Source organism: Diabrotica undecimpunctata, chromosome 3, assembly GCF_040954645.1.
Source record: "Diabrotica undecimpunctata isolate CICGRU chromosome 3, icDiaUnde3, whole genome shotgun sequence".
Classification (NCBI taxonomy): domain Eukaryota; kingdom Metazoa; phylum Arthropoda; class Insecta; order Coleoptera; family Chrysomelidae; genus Diabrotica; species Diabrotica undecimpunctata.
In genome coordinates, this window is record NC_092805.1 from 174180165 (window position 1) to 174197025 (window position 16861).

At 33.9% G+C, this 16861-nt stretch overlaps 1 protein-coding gene across 1 annotated transcript; it reads right to left on the reverse strand.

Moving 5' to 3' along the window:
* Positions 1 to 384: 384 nt before the first annotated feature.
* Ccdc114 (Coiled-coil domain containing protein 114) lies at positions 385 to 16861 on the reverse strand. Its single transcript, XM_072525021.1, has 10 exons — positions 16736 to 16861; positions 14081 to 14347; positions 12399 to 12592; positions 12073 to 12247; positions 7618 to 7800; positions 4855 to 5005; positions 4641 to 4732; positions 4468 to 4588; positions 2345 to 2448; positions 385 to 692 (listed from the first exon to the last, which is right to left on the reverse strand). Exons 1-10 carry the CDS (start codon positions 16820 to 16822, stop codon positions 636 to 638), a joined length of 1431 nt encoding a protein of 476 aa, XP_072381122.1. The 5' UTR covers positions 16823 to 16861; the 3' UTR covers positions 385 to 635.

Genomic DNA, 16861 nt, shown 5'->3' on the forward strand with positions numbered 1-16861 from the left:
ATGATAGAACTAAAATTGCCTGTTCTAATGACAATTCGTTTTTGGAAGAAAAATAATTATTATAACATCTATTTTAGTAAAAAATGATTATCCGCTGTCGGACGTCATGCGTGAGTCTGTCAGTAATTTCCTCGATTCAAATTCATAATAGACAACCTACATTACGCGGCTCAGAGTAGTGGGTCAGGCTCTAGACATTTTAGTTGTATTAGCTATATAGCTATATCTGTTGCGCGCTTTACATAATGCTTACGACGTTGGCAAATTATTTTCAATTAAATTAATAAAATAATTAATTAAAATGGCGACTTGTTAATATTAGATACAATTTCAAAATACAATTTCAAAAGATATTTATTTAAAAATACAAATTTTTGGCTTATTTGTAACTTTCTTCCTACTAATTATACAACCCCAATACACTGCAACCATTTACACAACAGGTTTTAGTATAATAATCATTCGATTATAAATCTACATCTAATAGATCTATAATAGGTTTTTAAATGTTTACATAAAGTTTTAGTCTTAAAATTTAATGACAAATCGCACACTAAAATATTTCAGATTACTTTGGACGTACTCTGTAGACTACTAATAGTAGATTCTACCATCTTATAAGATAAGTAAAAAAACTAATTTATTACTGGAACAAAATTTCCTCGGTGGAATTTTTTGAATTGGGTCATCATCTGAAAAATAAAAGGTGTTAGATTTAATTACGTCATTCTTTTCTATCCTTCGTTCTGTTTTTGTTTTGCCAAAAATGGTGTACAGTATATTACACCCATTACGAAAATAACAGAAAAAACTGACCAAAGCTCCAATGAAACTGAAAAATAGACTGAACAGTTTATGGAAAACTAGGACTAGAATAGGAAATGTGCTTATTATGACGGATTACTATCGGACGGATTAGCATTTTTAATGGGATTATAAGAATATTAAGAATGCTAGGATAATTGAGGACAGCATTGTGCCCCCTCCCCTTTAAAACAAATGCGAAAAAATACAATACACAAAATACATACAATAACAGAGAAATAATTCTGTTACATACAAATTCATAACAAACATAATAACAAATAAGTTGTCATAAACAGTTAATATATTTAACGAAATATATGGATTCTGAAGAAGAAAACTTTGAAACAATCAAACGTTTTGTTCAGACATTTCATATTACCGTTCTTTTAGGTAACTGTATTTTCGTAAACTACATAATAGTAAATAAAAAATTACAATACAAAGCCAAGTAGACGATAGTCTAATATACCGCGAAAATGCCATATATTCAGATCAAAATTGGAACAACTCATCCCCTTCCCCTTCCCATATCAGTTGGCCCACCTATGGAATTTGCAGTTTAAGTCGTTTACCATAAACAAATTATACTCTGCATGTTTTTATAAGTTCCTATTTTAATTAATATGGGCCGAGATAAAGTTATCGATGAGAAAATTTGTTAAATCATTATTAGATTTTATAATTCTGGAAAAGCCAATTCGGAAATCGCGAATATGTTGCAATTGTCACACTATAGTGTAAGAAATATAGGCAGAAGAGGAACGAGAGGCCCACAAATTACTATTTGGTATTTACAAAGTAAGTTATATAGTTGAAAAAATTAGTACGAATTGTTTTTAATAAATTTTAGTTTATTTTAGGCTAAGGAAAAGCCACTTTTAACATTACAATGTAAGAAAAATAGACTAAGATGGTCAAAAGAGCATAAAGATTGGACTCAGTCGCAATGAGATTCAATACAATGGAGTGATGAGTTCAGATTTGAAGTGTGTGTAGGAGACAGTAGGAGTCGCGTCATTCGCAGAAAGAATGAAGCTTTCCATCCCGACTGTCTAAAGAGAAAAGTCAAATTTCCTGCATCTGTCATGATCTGAGGCAGCATGTCGTCTAAAGGTGTGGGAAAGTTACATTTTACTGATGGGATTATAAACACGGACAAATATTTTAGAAGAATCTCTTTTGCCGATTATGAAACACCGTTGAACATCAGCGGAAGATTTTGTCTTCCAACAGGACGGCGCAGGTTGTCATACCTCAAAAAAGACTTTAAAATGGATTGAAAACCATGGCATACCACTTTTGGAATGGGTTTCTAACAGTCCCCACTTGTCCCCGATATGCGATTTTATTTTTGTTCTCTAAAATTTAATTTTCTTTTCAATCTAACGTTGGGCCAACTGATATGGGAATGGGTTTGTTCTCGATCTAAGAAGACAAAGAGTTTAATATCAATAATACGAAATAAACTATTTAAAATGTATACCAGTTTTGTAACTTTTTACCTTACCCTCTATATTTATAATTTAGGTATACTTACTGCTTTTTCAGCAAAATACAGTCTAGTAATCAGTCCTGTTATCTTCTTTTCGATGGTACCCAAATATATCTTCACATTAAAAAGATTCATTGAAGAATCAGTACCTGAAATACCAACGATGTTCTTAAGCTTTGTTTTATTACTAACCTAAATAGTCAACTTCCATTCATCCGCGAGCGAATGATCCGCGGAGCAATAATTACTGCAAAAGCAAAACAGTTTTTTAACGGATTGTGCTTAAGGAACGGTTTCGTTGATGCGGCTCGCTACTGCGATTGAGGATACGGCGGATGCGGCTCGCTACGGTCGAACCGCAGCAGTTGCGATTCGACTGCTAGGTGAACCAGTCAAATCGCAGTCGGTCAGTAAACATGGCGAAATTCAATGCAAATGATGATGAGATATCGGTGTAAAAAGTTCAGAAATATCCCTAGATTTTTTATTACGAATATGAAAACTATAAAAATGTATAATCAAAGAGAATGCCTGGAAAAAGATAGCATGTTCAGTTGGAAAATAAATATACCTATCGTGTTTCTTACATCATTCTGTTTCTAATAATTCCAGTTGTGGCCGTTCTTCTTCCTCTTCCTCTTAGAGAATTATACTTAAAAGATCACTGTTATTCATTCTGTCGGTCTCAGTCAACTAAACGTGTTAAACCATGCACATCATGCAAGATCTTTTAAACAAATCCAAATTACAATCTGATATAATTAGAGACGCACAAAATAAAACACTAAAGCCGCAGCCGCTCAAAAAGCGCCAATGAAACCGTACCTTTAAGGTACGTTTTTACAATACTGGAGCATCTGTTGCGATCATCGCGGAACGATCGTCGCTGAGCGATGATCCGTACCGCTTGATGTTACGGCGCCGTTTTAACTGAAGCGTCTGTCGCTGGAGCTGCTAGCGTCGACTATAGTGGCTTATGTATGTGATTTTGAGAGTTTTGTATTTGAGAGATTCTGTTCTGGAGACACTGGATATGGAATACAGTTTATACAGACGACTTTTTCATATCCTGTTTTACTAAACTTAACACAAAATCAAACTGAAGTTTATTCAAACGAAAGAACTGTGGAAACTTAACATTATCTCCTAATAGGTGGTTGTTTATTAAAGTTTTAAGGTATCCTTCATCTTGTCTTCTTTTAAATATTGCATGTTTTTCTAATCTTGGAACACACATTTCTAACGAACACATACAATTTCTTCAACCTTTATTTCTTCTGTTGGGAGGTATTTTAACAATAATTGTTTTATTTTACATACGCTCATCGCTGCAGCAAACCACTTGTACACTAGATAACGGACAACTCACTAATCAAATCATCGCTTCAGTAAAAACACTTCGCATGCGATAATCGCTTAGCCGACGCTCCAGTAAAAACGTACCTTTAGATGAAAAATTTGATGCATCAACTGGATAATTGACTCGCTTTAAGCAACCCCATGTTATGAAGGAGATAGGGCTTCATGCAGATAAGCTCTGGGGTGACCAACAGGGAGCTAAATAATTTAAAAGTGAGTTAATTTAAATTAATTTAAAGTAAGAGTTCCTTTCATCAAAAGATCTGGGTTACTAACAAATTCATAAAGCAGCCGAATCGACGCTCTTCTAAAACTGTCTTCCAACTCAGAAGGTGCTTTTGTAAGTGAGCGTAATTATGTGCGAATGACGATTATGTCATGCAGCAATGCTACAGAGAAACTATAGAACAAAGTTACTTCGCTTAAAAGATGAAGAAGACAGGTATGACTGACAAGAGTACTGGAAGTCATTTACTATTCTGAACTGAGTCACATTTGCGTGGGGGTCTATAAAGTCATCAACAATTGTGAAGTAATGCAGAAAAATCAAACAACGAAAAATGAGAAGAATTAACAATTGGAGAAGATGAAAATGAACAATGAAAGATGTCAAGAAGAATAAAAATTTTTGGTATTACGAGTAATCATTTATATTTTCTCGAAGGCTTCTTAGCTCGTGTTTAACCAAATGCTACATAACGACTTGAGCCTACCTTATGCCAAGCCTCTCATAACGAAAGGAGTCATCAAACATGAATATATTTTTTTATTTTTGTCAGCTATTGTATAATAAATAACATAATACTTACCGAGCAATCCTAAAATGGGGCCCCTATCACACAACAACAAATCGAAAATGTCTTCGATCCCTTCCAGTATGGCTTTTACCTTATTCTCTGAATTTTTGACGTTTTCTTCATTTGTTAGTGTCTGAAAAGATACTAAAATTATTTAATATATAAAAAATAACGTTTTTATATACCTCTCGAGTTACAATATCCAACTGTGCTCTTAAATATTCCAAATTGTGTTGTCGCTCTTTTTCTTTTAGCTGGCTGATTTCAATTTGTTCATCTAAAACAACATTTGTCTACAATTACTTTAAAGACAATGCGTTCTACAAAGAACGCCGATAAAGAAAAGTTAAAAATAAGTAAAAAAACTACCAAAGACCAGTTAGATATAATATTCAATACCTATTTTCGTTTGAATCTCCTCCAAAGACTCTTCCAACATTTCGATCTCATGGTTAAGTTCATTCACGTAGTTAAATAACGCAAAATTTTCTTCTTCTTGCTTGAGATACTGAGAAGCCATTTTGTGGACGTCTTTTTCATCACAAAATTTCTGAAACGTAAATTAATTCAACATACTTTATGCATAGGAATTGCTCAATAATCCGTGAAGAAGCAAGGGCGAAGAGCATACGAAGAAGTCGAAGAAGAAAGAGGGAAGGAACTGAAGTAGGAGAAAATATCAAGAAAGAACTATAAAAAATATAAATAATTTTCTGTATATAGTTTAATTTGACAAATATGGTCCTAGCAAATTTTATCCAAACTCTCTAATAACTATATAGAAATTTCAATATGAAAACAAACAATTGGACTTCGTAAGTCATAGGTTTTCACGAAAACTTGACCGGAAGTAGAACCGGAAGTCGATATTTGAACTCTTCGCGTAACTATGCATCCATTGATATACGATTTCACTAATTTTTAGTCATTTCCAATCTGTCAATTAACTATATAATTTCTACCGAATCTCTGGATTTACTTGTGTCGAAAGGACTTTTTCCAGCAAATACGTAAATTAATCTCGTAACTCTGAATCTGATGGTGTCTCCGTCTATATCAACAACAATGTTTTTTCTCGTTCAAAATCATGCCAAAGCGAGAATCCAAGTACCTCATCTGGTTATTTCGAAGTTTCTTTTACTACTTTCGATGACATGGTTATTTCAGGTCTTTATAGATAGGTACCAAAATTTTTCACTAGAGCAAACAAAAGAGATCTTTCAAAGTCTCATTAATATACAAAATCAGTTTTCCGTTGAAAATATACTGATTTAAGAAGATCTCAACATCGATCGTCTTTCAAAGCAAGGCCAAGAATTTGTGAAATTTGGATGAAGAACAATGGGCTTTTTTCATTACTTGAAACAAACTATTCGACCCATTTCAGCAGTGAAATCAAATGCTTTTAAATTGACATTGCATACAAACAAAAGCCTGTAATTTTTTATGTATGAGACATATTTCTCTGAGTTATGAGCAAACTTCGTTTTGGATATTAAAAGTTGATGAAATTACAACAAAGCTTACACCAAACAACAATCAAATTTGACTGCCGAAATGAATTAACTCTTTAATTAGATTCTATTCAATCTTCTGATTTAGAAGTTTAAATGACAGAAAATATAATAATAATAGTCTCCCGTTTTATACCGCTGTCGCGGCTTTGGGAGTATAGCAGGGTAGTCTGCTATATCTAGGGCCTACGGTATACAAGGAAGGTAACATGGCCAGTGCTACGCTTCAACCGTCTATTATTACCCCTGGTTTTACCCAAGGTACTCATTTTTATTCAGGCTGAGTCGACCTGGGGCCTATAGACATTTTTAAAATGTCTAGATGTTCTATATAAAATGACAGAAAATATTGAGTTAAAATAAACAGTAACTGTTAACCACTTAAAAGACCGAAATTGTCTCCAACCACAACCATTTTCATTCCAATATTACTGAAAACGCACATATTGGCCTTCTAAATCAACTTCAACCTTTGATCTATCGATACAATAGTATTTTATAGCTAGAGTTACTCAGTATTTATGAACTCTCTGAGAATATTCTCTGGTTGGCATGGCTACTATCTTGTTATTCAAAAGAAAGGAGATGGGAATTGTCTTTTAGAGCTTTTGTGGTAGCAAAGACTTCATATTTTGATAAGAGCAGCTCCGTTGGATTCATCATCCTCAACCATAACTCAATATTTCACCAGAAAATGAAGAAAAGATTGACGATGGACATGCATACTGACTTCAACTTGAGCAAACTTTGTGCAAAACTTGACGGATACACTGATACTTGGGATATTACTATGACTACGTTTATGCTCAAAAAGACCATCATAGTCTATAACTCATTTCACCCGAGTCATAAAAAATTTCTACAATGTTATTACAGACTCGCCACAGAACTTCGAACATTTATTAATGACCACAAATATTATTCCGGGACCTACTGTATTCTAACGATAAATGATGCACCTGGTAGCTTTATCCGCATGGTTTTGTCTACAAATCATTACACGCCATTTTTAAATCGATATGAAAACTGCAGTCTTACAATAAGATCAGCTTACTTTATCGATATCACTAGTTTATGAAATCTTGCAATCTTTTTTTGCAAGATTTTTTAATTTAATCATTTTGATGATGAAAATTTTTTTAAACGAAAGTACATATTTTTGTTTTTGTCTTGTTAATGCCCGTCGAATAATATATCGCTTGTACTATTTCGGCGAACAGTACTTCCAGTTGCAAGTCTCGAGCCGGATGTCTGAAGTCAAATTTCCCACCTTTAATATCATCTATGGGATATAAGCTCTCATTTGAAACCTCATTTGTCATTGCAACTTCTGTTCTAATAACGGAGAAGTTGTGTTCACGGATAGATGGATAGAGAGACATGGATGTTTCAAGGTTTTCTAAGAACAAATACAGTAATTGACAATCATCTTCTAGAACATGTTAATCATTTCCTTTACCTAGGGTGTTACAAAGTTTAGGGAAGAATAAAAACATTGATTAGAAAAATAAAGACGCAAGACAAAAAACGAATATCTACTCATTCAATTAAAAAATAAAAGAGTAAACGCTAAAACGCCTAATCTTTAGAAAGATAAAAAAGAAGACTTTTAGTAGAATTGCCAAAAATTTAGTAAAACATGTCTTACCTGTATTTGTTTCATAGTATCCTCCAACATTATCAGTCGATTCTCCAAGTTTTGAATTTGTATCTCTTTCTTTTTCCTTTCCTTCTCTTCCAAATCTTTTAGAATCCTTTTTTGGCCCTTGGTGCTCAAAAACTCCCGCAACGTGAAATCGTGGTCGAGTTTTCTCTGAATTTCCCGCATTTCCTAAAATAAAATAGAATAAAAGTATGGAGAAACAATATAAATAGATTTTGTATTTGAATTGTAGAAGTCTTGTAAAATTTTTATTGAGAAAACTTAAAGCTGGTTCAATTAGGTTTTTACAAGTAAACAGTTGATACGCATTGCACAAAAAACTGTTTCTAATCATTAAATAAGGTATTTAGACAATTAGATTCTATGGATTGGGAAATAACATATAATCTACAAATTCCGCGACATATAATAAAAATAGTAGAAGACACATATAAAAAAGTTATCAGGACAGTGCGAATAAAAGATATAAGAATAATAATAAAAAAAAAGAAATAAATAATATAAACAAGAAAAATATCACTCTGTGTCAGTGACGTACCTACAATTCAGGAGGCCCGAGACGGACGTAACCGAAGAGTCCCCTCCCCCTCACAATATAAGACAAAGACTAAGACTTACCTCCGTATAGGAACTACCTAAATAAAACTTGTTTGAAATTTAAAGATAAAATGTAATAAAATTTATACCTATCCTATACTAAAAATTACTTTTAATTTAATTACTCTGGTTTGGTTTTATTCATTATACCAACATTAAAAAGGGTTAATATTGATAACACAAGATTATTTTGTTAATAGAATACATTTTGAAGACGGCTATGACCGTATTCCCGTTCTCCTCCGCCAATCCTCCCGGTCCAAGACATGCTCCTCCTCCAAACCTTTCGATTCCATCACTCTTCCAATTCCTTCATTCCACGAGCGTCGAGGTCTACCTCTTTTTTTTTTTCTTCCAGAGGGCTTCCATCTGTAAAGTTCTTGGGACCAATGTTCGTCAGGCATTCTCAATAGGCGTCCAAACCATTTTAAACCTCTTCTTTCTATTCTTTCAATGACCGTTTCTGTAGCATTCATGTTTTTTTTTTATAGATTCGATGATCTTCCTTTCCAGCCTTGATGTTCTAGCCAACGTTCAACTGCCAACAATCTTCTCTTCAGATCTGCATTAATTGTCCATACTTCAGAGCCATAACAAAGAACTGATTCAGCCATGGTTTGCGCTATTCTTTTTTTGTTCCTTTTGGAAATGTGGTGATCCCACCATAAGGAGTTCAAACATCCTACAATTTTACGTCCCTGATTAATTCGGTGTTTAATTTGGGTTTCTCCCAAGACGTTCTTATCAATGAGTGCACCTAAATATTTAAATGTTTCCACTTGTTTGATTTCCACGTCCTCGTCTATGAATACTTTAAACCTTGCATCTGAAATGATAACTCAATATTCTGTTCATTCATGCTGACTTGTAACTTCCATTTTACATGTTCTCTGTATAGACGATTTATCATAAATTCTAGACCATAAGAATCTTGAACTAGGACGACTTGGTCATCCGCAAAGTTCAGGGAGCACAGTACGTCGTTTACTATAGAGATTCCCATTCCCTGGCAGTGGTTTTTCCAATTTAGGGGGGCTACCTCAATATATAAATTAAACAGCAAGGGTGACATACTGCATCCTTGTCTTACTCATTTAGTTACTTTCATTGACTTTGATAGTCTATTTCCGATTTTTAGGTAAGTAGTTTTTCTTTTTTCATACCCACAGAGGGTCTGCGTCGTTTTAACTGATAAGAACCACGTGTTCAAGTCGAACAAAGAAACATGTTGCTCTTTAAGTATTAAAATCTTCAACCATTGTCATCGACCTAGGGTCGCATTATAATTTAAATTTAAATATGTAAAACCATATATTGATGTCTCCGCTGCAATTTTAGTGTTAGCTTCAAGTACTAAAAGAAGGCACTGAGGATGATCTGAGCTAGATCGAAAACGTTATGCATCTATAAATTTTGGACGACACCTTTTAAATTAAATGTTTTTATACCAATATACAAATTTTGAAGTTTTGTACTTCTGTATAAGTTTTTTAACTATGGTATACAGCCAACTACTGGGATTTTTTCATTAATTTTTTTATTTATTATCTTTCCAAACAATCTCCCGAAAGTAGGTAGGACACTTAATCCTCTGTATCTGATTTTTTCGATTACCCTTTTTAAAGATGGACACTTAGTGAGCGGTTTTCCATTCAGATGGTACTTTCATTTGTTGGCACTATTGATTCATTAGAAAAGTTATTCGTTCTATTAGGAGTGGACCTCCTGCTTTAAGTAACTCTACAGCTATATTGCCAGATCTTGAAGATCGCCCGTTTTATTTTAATTAGAGACCTCGTTGTTCGTAGTATTAATGTTACTATTTGTTTGTCTCTCCATACTGTATTTCTCTCCCATATATTCCAATCTGGACTCTTGGAGTAAATTTTTATGGTGATTTTTTCACTTTTCTATAGGAATTAAGTTGCTTAAGGAGTTATGGGTGTTTTTCTTTAGATTATTGATAGTTCTCCATGCTTCCGTAGTCTGAGAACCACCAATTAAATTTTCAACTTGGACACATTTTTGTTCCCAAAAATTGTTTTTTACTTCTTTTATTTGATTGCGTACTTCTCAGTTTTTCCTTTGATATGTTACTCTATTGCTAGATGTTTTATTTGTTAGCCATTTTTTATATATTTTGTTTTTTTCTTGTATCATTTCTTTTACGTTTTTTGTCATCCATAGTGGTTCATGGTGTTTTGTTATTATTCATATTTTAATTTATTTCTTTTTTACTTTTTTTTAAAAACATTTTTTTCTTATTTTAATTTCTGAAAATTGTTTGATTACATTGTCGAAGTTGATGGTGTTTGCTACTTCACGTTCAATCGAGAGCAGTGCCAAACTATTTAGCCGGGTATGCCTCATCGTTGAGCATAAATAGCCTTTATGAGTTTCGATTTTAAACAACTCGTTTCATTAGGAGCGATAGAGACACATAGTTAAAAACAGATTTATTTCAACAAAGACATTTGGAACAGATTCCATCAGGTCCATATCTAGAATAAACTCTGCCATCTTCAATATAGTCCAAGTTCTGGCCTCTTCATTTATTCTTGCAGCTTTTATATAGTGGCGAAGTCTTTTGATTTCAATCCGTAAATTTAATCAAATCTTAACTGTCTTTTTCTTTTTTTTTCCTTTTGATTTGATTAACAATTTCTTGCTTATCAAACATTCAAGAATAGATCTTTTAGTTCGAGTAGAGATTCCCATTTCATCATATTCTCCGAAGCAACCTGGAGAGCCTTCGTGACCAACTCATATCGACGGCCTTCCAAAAAGACTTTCAAACTTGGGAGATTTATTACGACGTTTTCAAGGCTTAAACACCCCGTCTGTAAATACCTCTGTGCATGGTTCATTTCTTGCAAAATGTACCCCCATAAATGAAGGAATCCAAGAAATATGAAGTCACAAATGTTCGAGAGTAAAATTTCAGCTGAGCCCCTTGTGTTAATATTTTCCTTGGCGTCGCACAATTTTTCTGTAACTTATACGAATTCATCAGAATATTTTAAAACAGGTGTCACATCTTCGTGATTGGCACTCCATCTAGTGTCAGATAGCTTAGATTTTCTAAAAAAATCACCCATATATGTGAAGAGGACGAGAAAAAAATATATACACTTTCTAAAGTTGCAAAAAACGTTACACAGCTAGGGTTGGTTGCAAATGCATGAACTCCACACAAAATGAAAGAAAGGTTGAAATGTATTGGTTGATGTGTAATTTATACATCCAGATATGGAGTACCTACAGAAGCTATCTATACCGTATTTTAATAAGCTTTTTATGTGACTGCAAAATGTGTTACAATGTCTACTAATTTTTTGTAAAAGAAAACATAAAGTAAATATTAAAACTATTTTATGATATGTACCAAATTGTAGTTTTTGGGGTAGCCCGGAGTGGACTACCCCCTTCACCTCGCCCCCTAGTTACGCCGTTGCTCTGTGTATTGATGATAAAAAGAATAATAATTAGTATGAAAACGAAGACCTTGGCTATAACATAATTAACAATAGTCGACAGACACCTAAGGATATTTACATGCAAATATAAAAATCTAGGAACAATATCAACGTGTGAGCATAGGTGTAATGAAATGATGAGAGAAAAATGTAGCCATATCAATTGGTATGAACAACTGAAGACACTGAAGACGTGTCAATGACAGTGAAGTAATAAAAGAAGTGTCAAAAAACCTGAAAACTGGAAGAAATGGTGTACCTTTGATATCTCTGGAGGATTAAGAAACTTTAAAAAAGAAAAAGCAGATTTCTTTAAGTCTATATGAACTTGTGCATATTATCTGTAATAATAGTGTATAGTATTTACTTCTGTGTGAGCCAAATAGTCACTTTGGGCCCTCTTTTTTAGCGCAGCTAACTTGGAACACCATTCCTCTCTTTGGTCAAAGGCTACTGTTGCTTGTTCTATTAACTCTACCATATATTTCTTTCTTGACTGCATGTCCTTTAACAGGGACTCCCAGATTATGTTGTAACGGGTCCTGAAAAGAATATTACCTCAATAGCTAACTCTCTTATCAAAATGTAAAGAAGACAATGTTATTTATATTTTTTTTGTAACGTTTCGATTCAAAAATAAACGAATGAACTTCTTAACGTGTCAGTAATAAGAAAACTGATACACAGTATTACCTTTCTTTAAGTAAGTGATCAATTTCTTCTCTCATTTTTTTATTTTCGGTCAGTATGGCACAGAACCTTTTCACGGCATTTTCCAGTCTGTCTTTTAAAATTTTTATCGAGTGATTTCCACTTCTCAATCGATTCTCGTAGTCGTAGTCGGTTATAATTGCTTTGGGGCGTAGATTTTGAATATCAGCGTCCATCTGAAACACAAAAAGTGGTACAGTAGACGGTACTGTTGACTAGCGCGAGGCTTAGTCTTAGTTTCTGTTTTTTTTTTAATTTAAATATTTTTAAAATTTGTTTATTATTTTTTATAGATTTTATTAGATGCTGTTTGTCACCGACACTCTTTAAAATATACGTCCAAGAAGCATTGAGGAATTGGAGAAATAAATGTAGATTTATGGGCATCGAAGTGGGACAAGAAACTCTGTATACATTGTTGTTTGCAGATGATCAGGTGGTGGTTGCAACCGATGAGGAAGATATAAATTATATGAATCGAAAATTATTTGAGGAATATGCCAAATGGGGGCTTACTGTAAACATAAGCAAAACAGAATATTTAAAAATTGGAGGAAATACCACAGATCTGAGGCTTGAAAACGCAGTCATAAAAGGCTGCAACCAGTATAAATATCTAGGAAGCATCATATCAGCAGATGGCAGAGTTAAGATAGATGTACAAAACCGAATAACCCAAGGGAAAAAATGCATCTGAATACTGAATTCATTACTGTGGTCTAATAAAATAAAGATGCATACCAAACTTCGCGTATACAGAGCAATTGTAGAACCAATTACCACATATGGTGCCGAATGTTGGACGATGACAAAGAATGAACGAGATAAAGTAGACGTTGTGGAAATGGATTATCTTAGAAGGTCATGTCGAGTATCGAGAATGGAAAGAATCAGGAATGAGGAAATACGAAACCGTACAGGAATTAGAGATACTCTTTCAGATAGAATACAAGGAAGGCAATTACAATGGTATGGTCATGTGATGAGAATGGAGGAGGAGCGGTGGCCAAAGAAAGCTTTAATGTATGTTCCGCCAGAAAGAAGGAAAAGGGGAAGACCACCAAATTCCTGGAGAAGAGAAATTACAAAAACAATGCAATCTAGAGGCTTAGAAGAGGGAGATTGGAGAGATAGGAAAAGATGGAGGCTGAAATGCGGGAAGCGGCAATCACCGTAGGACCCCCGTTATATGATGATGATAGATTTTATTAAATTTCAAATTAACATGTTGGATAACGGACTCTTCTCGTCACGTAAATGAACTCTTCCAAATGTTTACTGTGACTGCGAACTACGGACCTCTATTTCGTTTCGTGGCGCTTCTTCTGTGACGCTTGCATCAACATTTTACCATAGAAAAAAGTAATTCAATGCCAGTATAGAAGCTTCGTTTTAATATGGGTAGCTTTTAATAAAATCCCATCATAGAGAATGATGGAAATAGAAGATTTTATTGAATCTTATACTTGCTGGTAGAACTTGGCTTGATTTAAATGATTTGAATTCGTGTCACAGAGAAAAAAATAACGAAAAAACATACAGTTGACTCTTGAGCGTGTGTACCCCTTAATTAACTACACCATGTTCGTGAATGATATCTAATACCTGTTGATTCATTAGCTAGATCGGGCCCTTAGATGATCTGATATAATACAATCACTTACCTTTTTAATTTGAACTTCCAACTCTTTCAGCTGCTCCTTCTCTGTTTTTACCATACTGTCGTACTTCTCGTAATCTTCTACCAGTTTTTTCATCCTGCTGACTAATTTCTCGTCGTTCCTTTTCTGGTTTAAACATGTAGCTACGTTGATCTCTTCCGATATTTTTTCTCTTTCTCTTTTCAGAGTCTGCATTATTTTTCTTTGTTTTTTTAGTTTTGTGCCGGTTTCTTCCAAGAAAGCTATGCGATCTTCGTCCATAATACGAAGCTGAAAACAAGATTTTTTTGTTATGAAATCTATGAGTGTCCATAATAGTCTTTTAGATATTATGAAACAGAATACAAAGAAATGAAAAAAATAGTACTTCTTAATATTCTTAACACAAGAGTGGGATACAATAAATCGTATCGCAGAACATCTTCACGTTAATAAAGGACACAACCATAGGTACAATATTGGCTCCTTCTCCTTTGTCCTTTATCCTTTGTAAGAATGTGGTGACGTTATGGTATTCAACGTTTGATTGCTATCCACTCTTTTTTCTCCTGTGTGAGATGGGCTGAGTGAGATAAAGAGAGAGGGAGTAACCGGTGGTGCACTTTATTTAGTCGGACCATGGAAGTGGAGATCTTTGTTGAGTTCTTTTATCATTTTCTTTTTCTTCAACCAACAATCTCTCCATATTTTCTTTTCGTCCAGATATGTATCAAAAATCTTGACACCTATGATGTACCTATCCGCGATGAATGTTGGTGACCATCATTGTCATGAGACTGAATAGCTGATAAATGTAAAGTCCTGACTATGATATGGGACAGGTGGCACGAGGTCTTATGACAGAAAAATGTTACAGAATCATGAATCATAAATCATTAACCTTACAAAAAGCAATAGACATGTGTAGAGCATATGAAATTTCAAAAACACAGTTTGAAGAAGTTCAGTCAAGTCAAACACTTAATATTTATTCTGTAAACGGGGAAATGGTAATTAAACAGCAAGGGGAAAAGCTTCAAATAACAACTTAAATACTAAAATAAACAAAAGATGCTAACAGGAAGAAAACTCAAGGAAAAGTGGTCAGTGCAGAAAATGTGGCCGTGCTTATGAGTTCCAAAGGTGTCCAGCATTTGGTAAAATGTGCAATAAGTATTTGTATTATATCTATTTCGAGATTTACTAACTTTGCAATCAATATTGTTAGTAGTTTTTATTTTAGAATGTTTTTATTCTTAGTTCATTGTTGTAAGTTCTATGTTTTATTGAGAGGAAAATATGTCATGAGACTTAATAACTCATGGATGTAAAGTTCTGACAGGACTATGAGATGGGCAGACGGCAAGAGGTCACATGGCAGAAATAGAGGTTAAGCATTTAAGAATAGATTATCAACATACTGTATTACTGAAAGTTATAATAATAAAGATATACAACATCCCGATATTACAATCACCGTAATATTTATCTTGTCTGTGACTCTTTTAGTTGGTGATTGTGGTATTGTGGTGATATGGTGTTCTATTAATATTGAGATATTTGTGTAGTGTGCTATGCAGAGTATGGACATCATTTAAAGTCCATTCGACGTTGAAAGTCAGACTTTCTGTAGTATGTGTAGTGCTTGAAAAAATAAGCGCCCATACCAAGCGTAATTTGTTGTTCTTATTTAAGATCGTATCATTCCAGATTTTAACAAGATTGGCAGAAAATAAATAAAAATCGTTTGTTATGCAGAAGACACAATCCTGATCTCTGATTACGAAGATAATATACAGCGAATGATACAAAAATTCAAAACAGCGACTGGTACATATAACAAAATGTGTAGTAACAAGATTTCCGACGAATGGGAGAGGATAGGCTACCAAAACGAGCACTGAACGCCAGAATGCAGGGAAAGAGACCAGTTGGAAAGCCAAGAAAGCGCTGGGAAGACACGGAGTCCGTGTATGGAGAAGAGCAGCCACAGACAGACAAGGGTGGAGGCAAAAAATAAAGGAGGCCAAGGCTCATTTTGGGCTGTAGTGCCGTAGAAGAAGAAGAACAAGATTTCCAAATGATGCAAAAGTCTTGAGAAAAATATCTGGGAAAACACTTCTTATACACATTATGGGAACACAATACCGTAACACTCTTTCACTTTTTAGTCATACTATCCATTTCCTATCCAACACCCTTGAAAAAATTGCTACAATGAATAGAGATATAGACTCTGGGACACATTCTTCAGGCTAGGGTAAACATTGAAAGACAGAATAACGAATAACCAAATATATCATAAAATACATGAAATGGCATTATATTACTTATTTTAATAAACTAGTTCAATTCATTTCGGCTGAAGTACAATTTCTAGTACCTATTCGTACAATCGAGTCAACTACGTTACGTTTGGAAAATTAATTAGTAGGTTACAATATTACAATGTATACAATATTACGATAAATTGTTGTATTATAATGTGTTTATTGCTATACAAGTGCTCCTTTAAAACTTTCTGAAATGCTTCTATTCCGGGCTTTATGTATAAGATATAACTGTCACGAGAAAATAGTTTCTGAACTATGTTTTTATAACGAAATAATATATTTTTGTAAATTTAAACAGAGCGGTTCTTGTCATTCATAAATTCAGTATATCTACTGTGTTTATTACCTGCCTGTGTAGTCTAGCCAGCTCTTCTTCGGCCATAGTAAGCATTTCCTTGTCATTGCTAGAATTGGCTCCTCTCCCTTGATTCATTTTACTTGTTAAATTTTTCTTGTCTTTATTTCTGCAGTC

Excerpts from the sequence above, each read along its gene's own strand:
- Ccdc114 (XM_072525021.1), bottom strand. The coding sequence starts at position 16,822 with ATGAATCAAGGGAGAGGAGCCAATTCTAGCAATGACAAGGAAATGCTT. Across the intron at positions 14,348-16,735 it reads TGGCTAGACTACACAGGCAG|CTTCGTATTATGGACGAAGA; the intron begins GTAATAAACACA and ends TCTTGTTTTCAG. Across the intron at positions 5,006-7,617 it reads ATACTATGAAACAAATACAG|AAATTTTGTGATGAAAAAGA; the intron begins GTAAGACATGTT and ends TTTACGTTTCAG.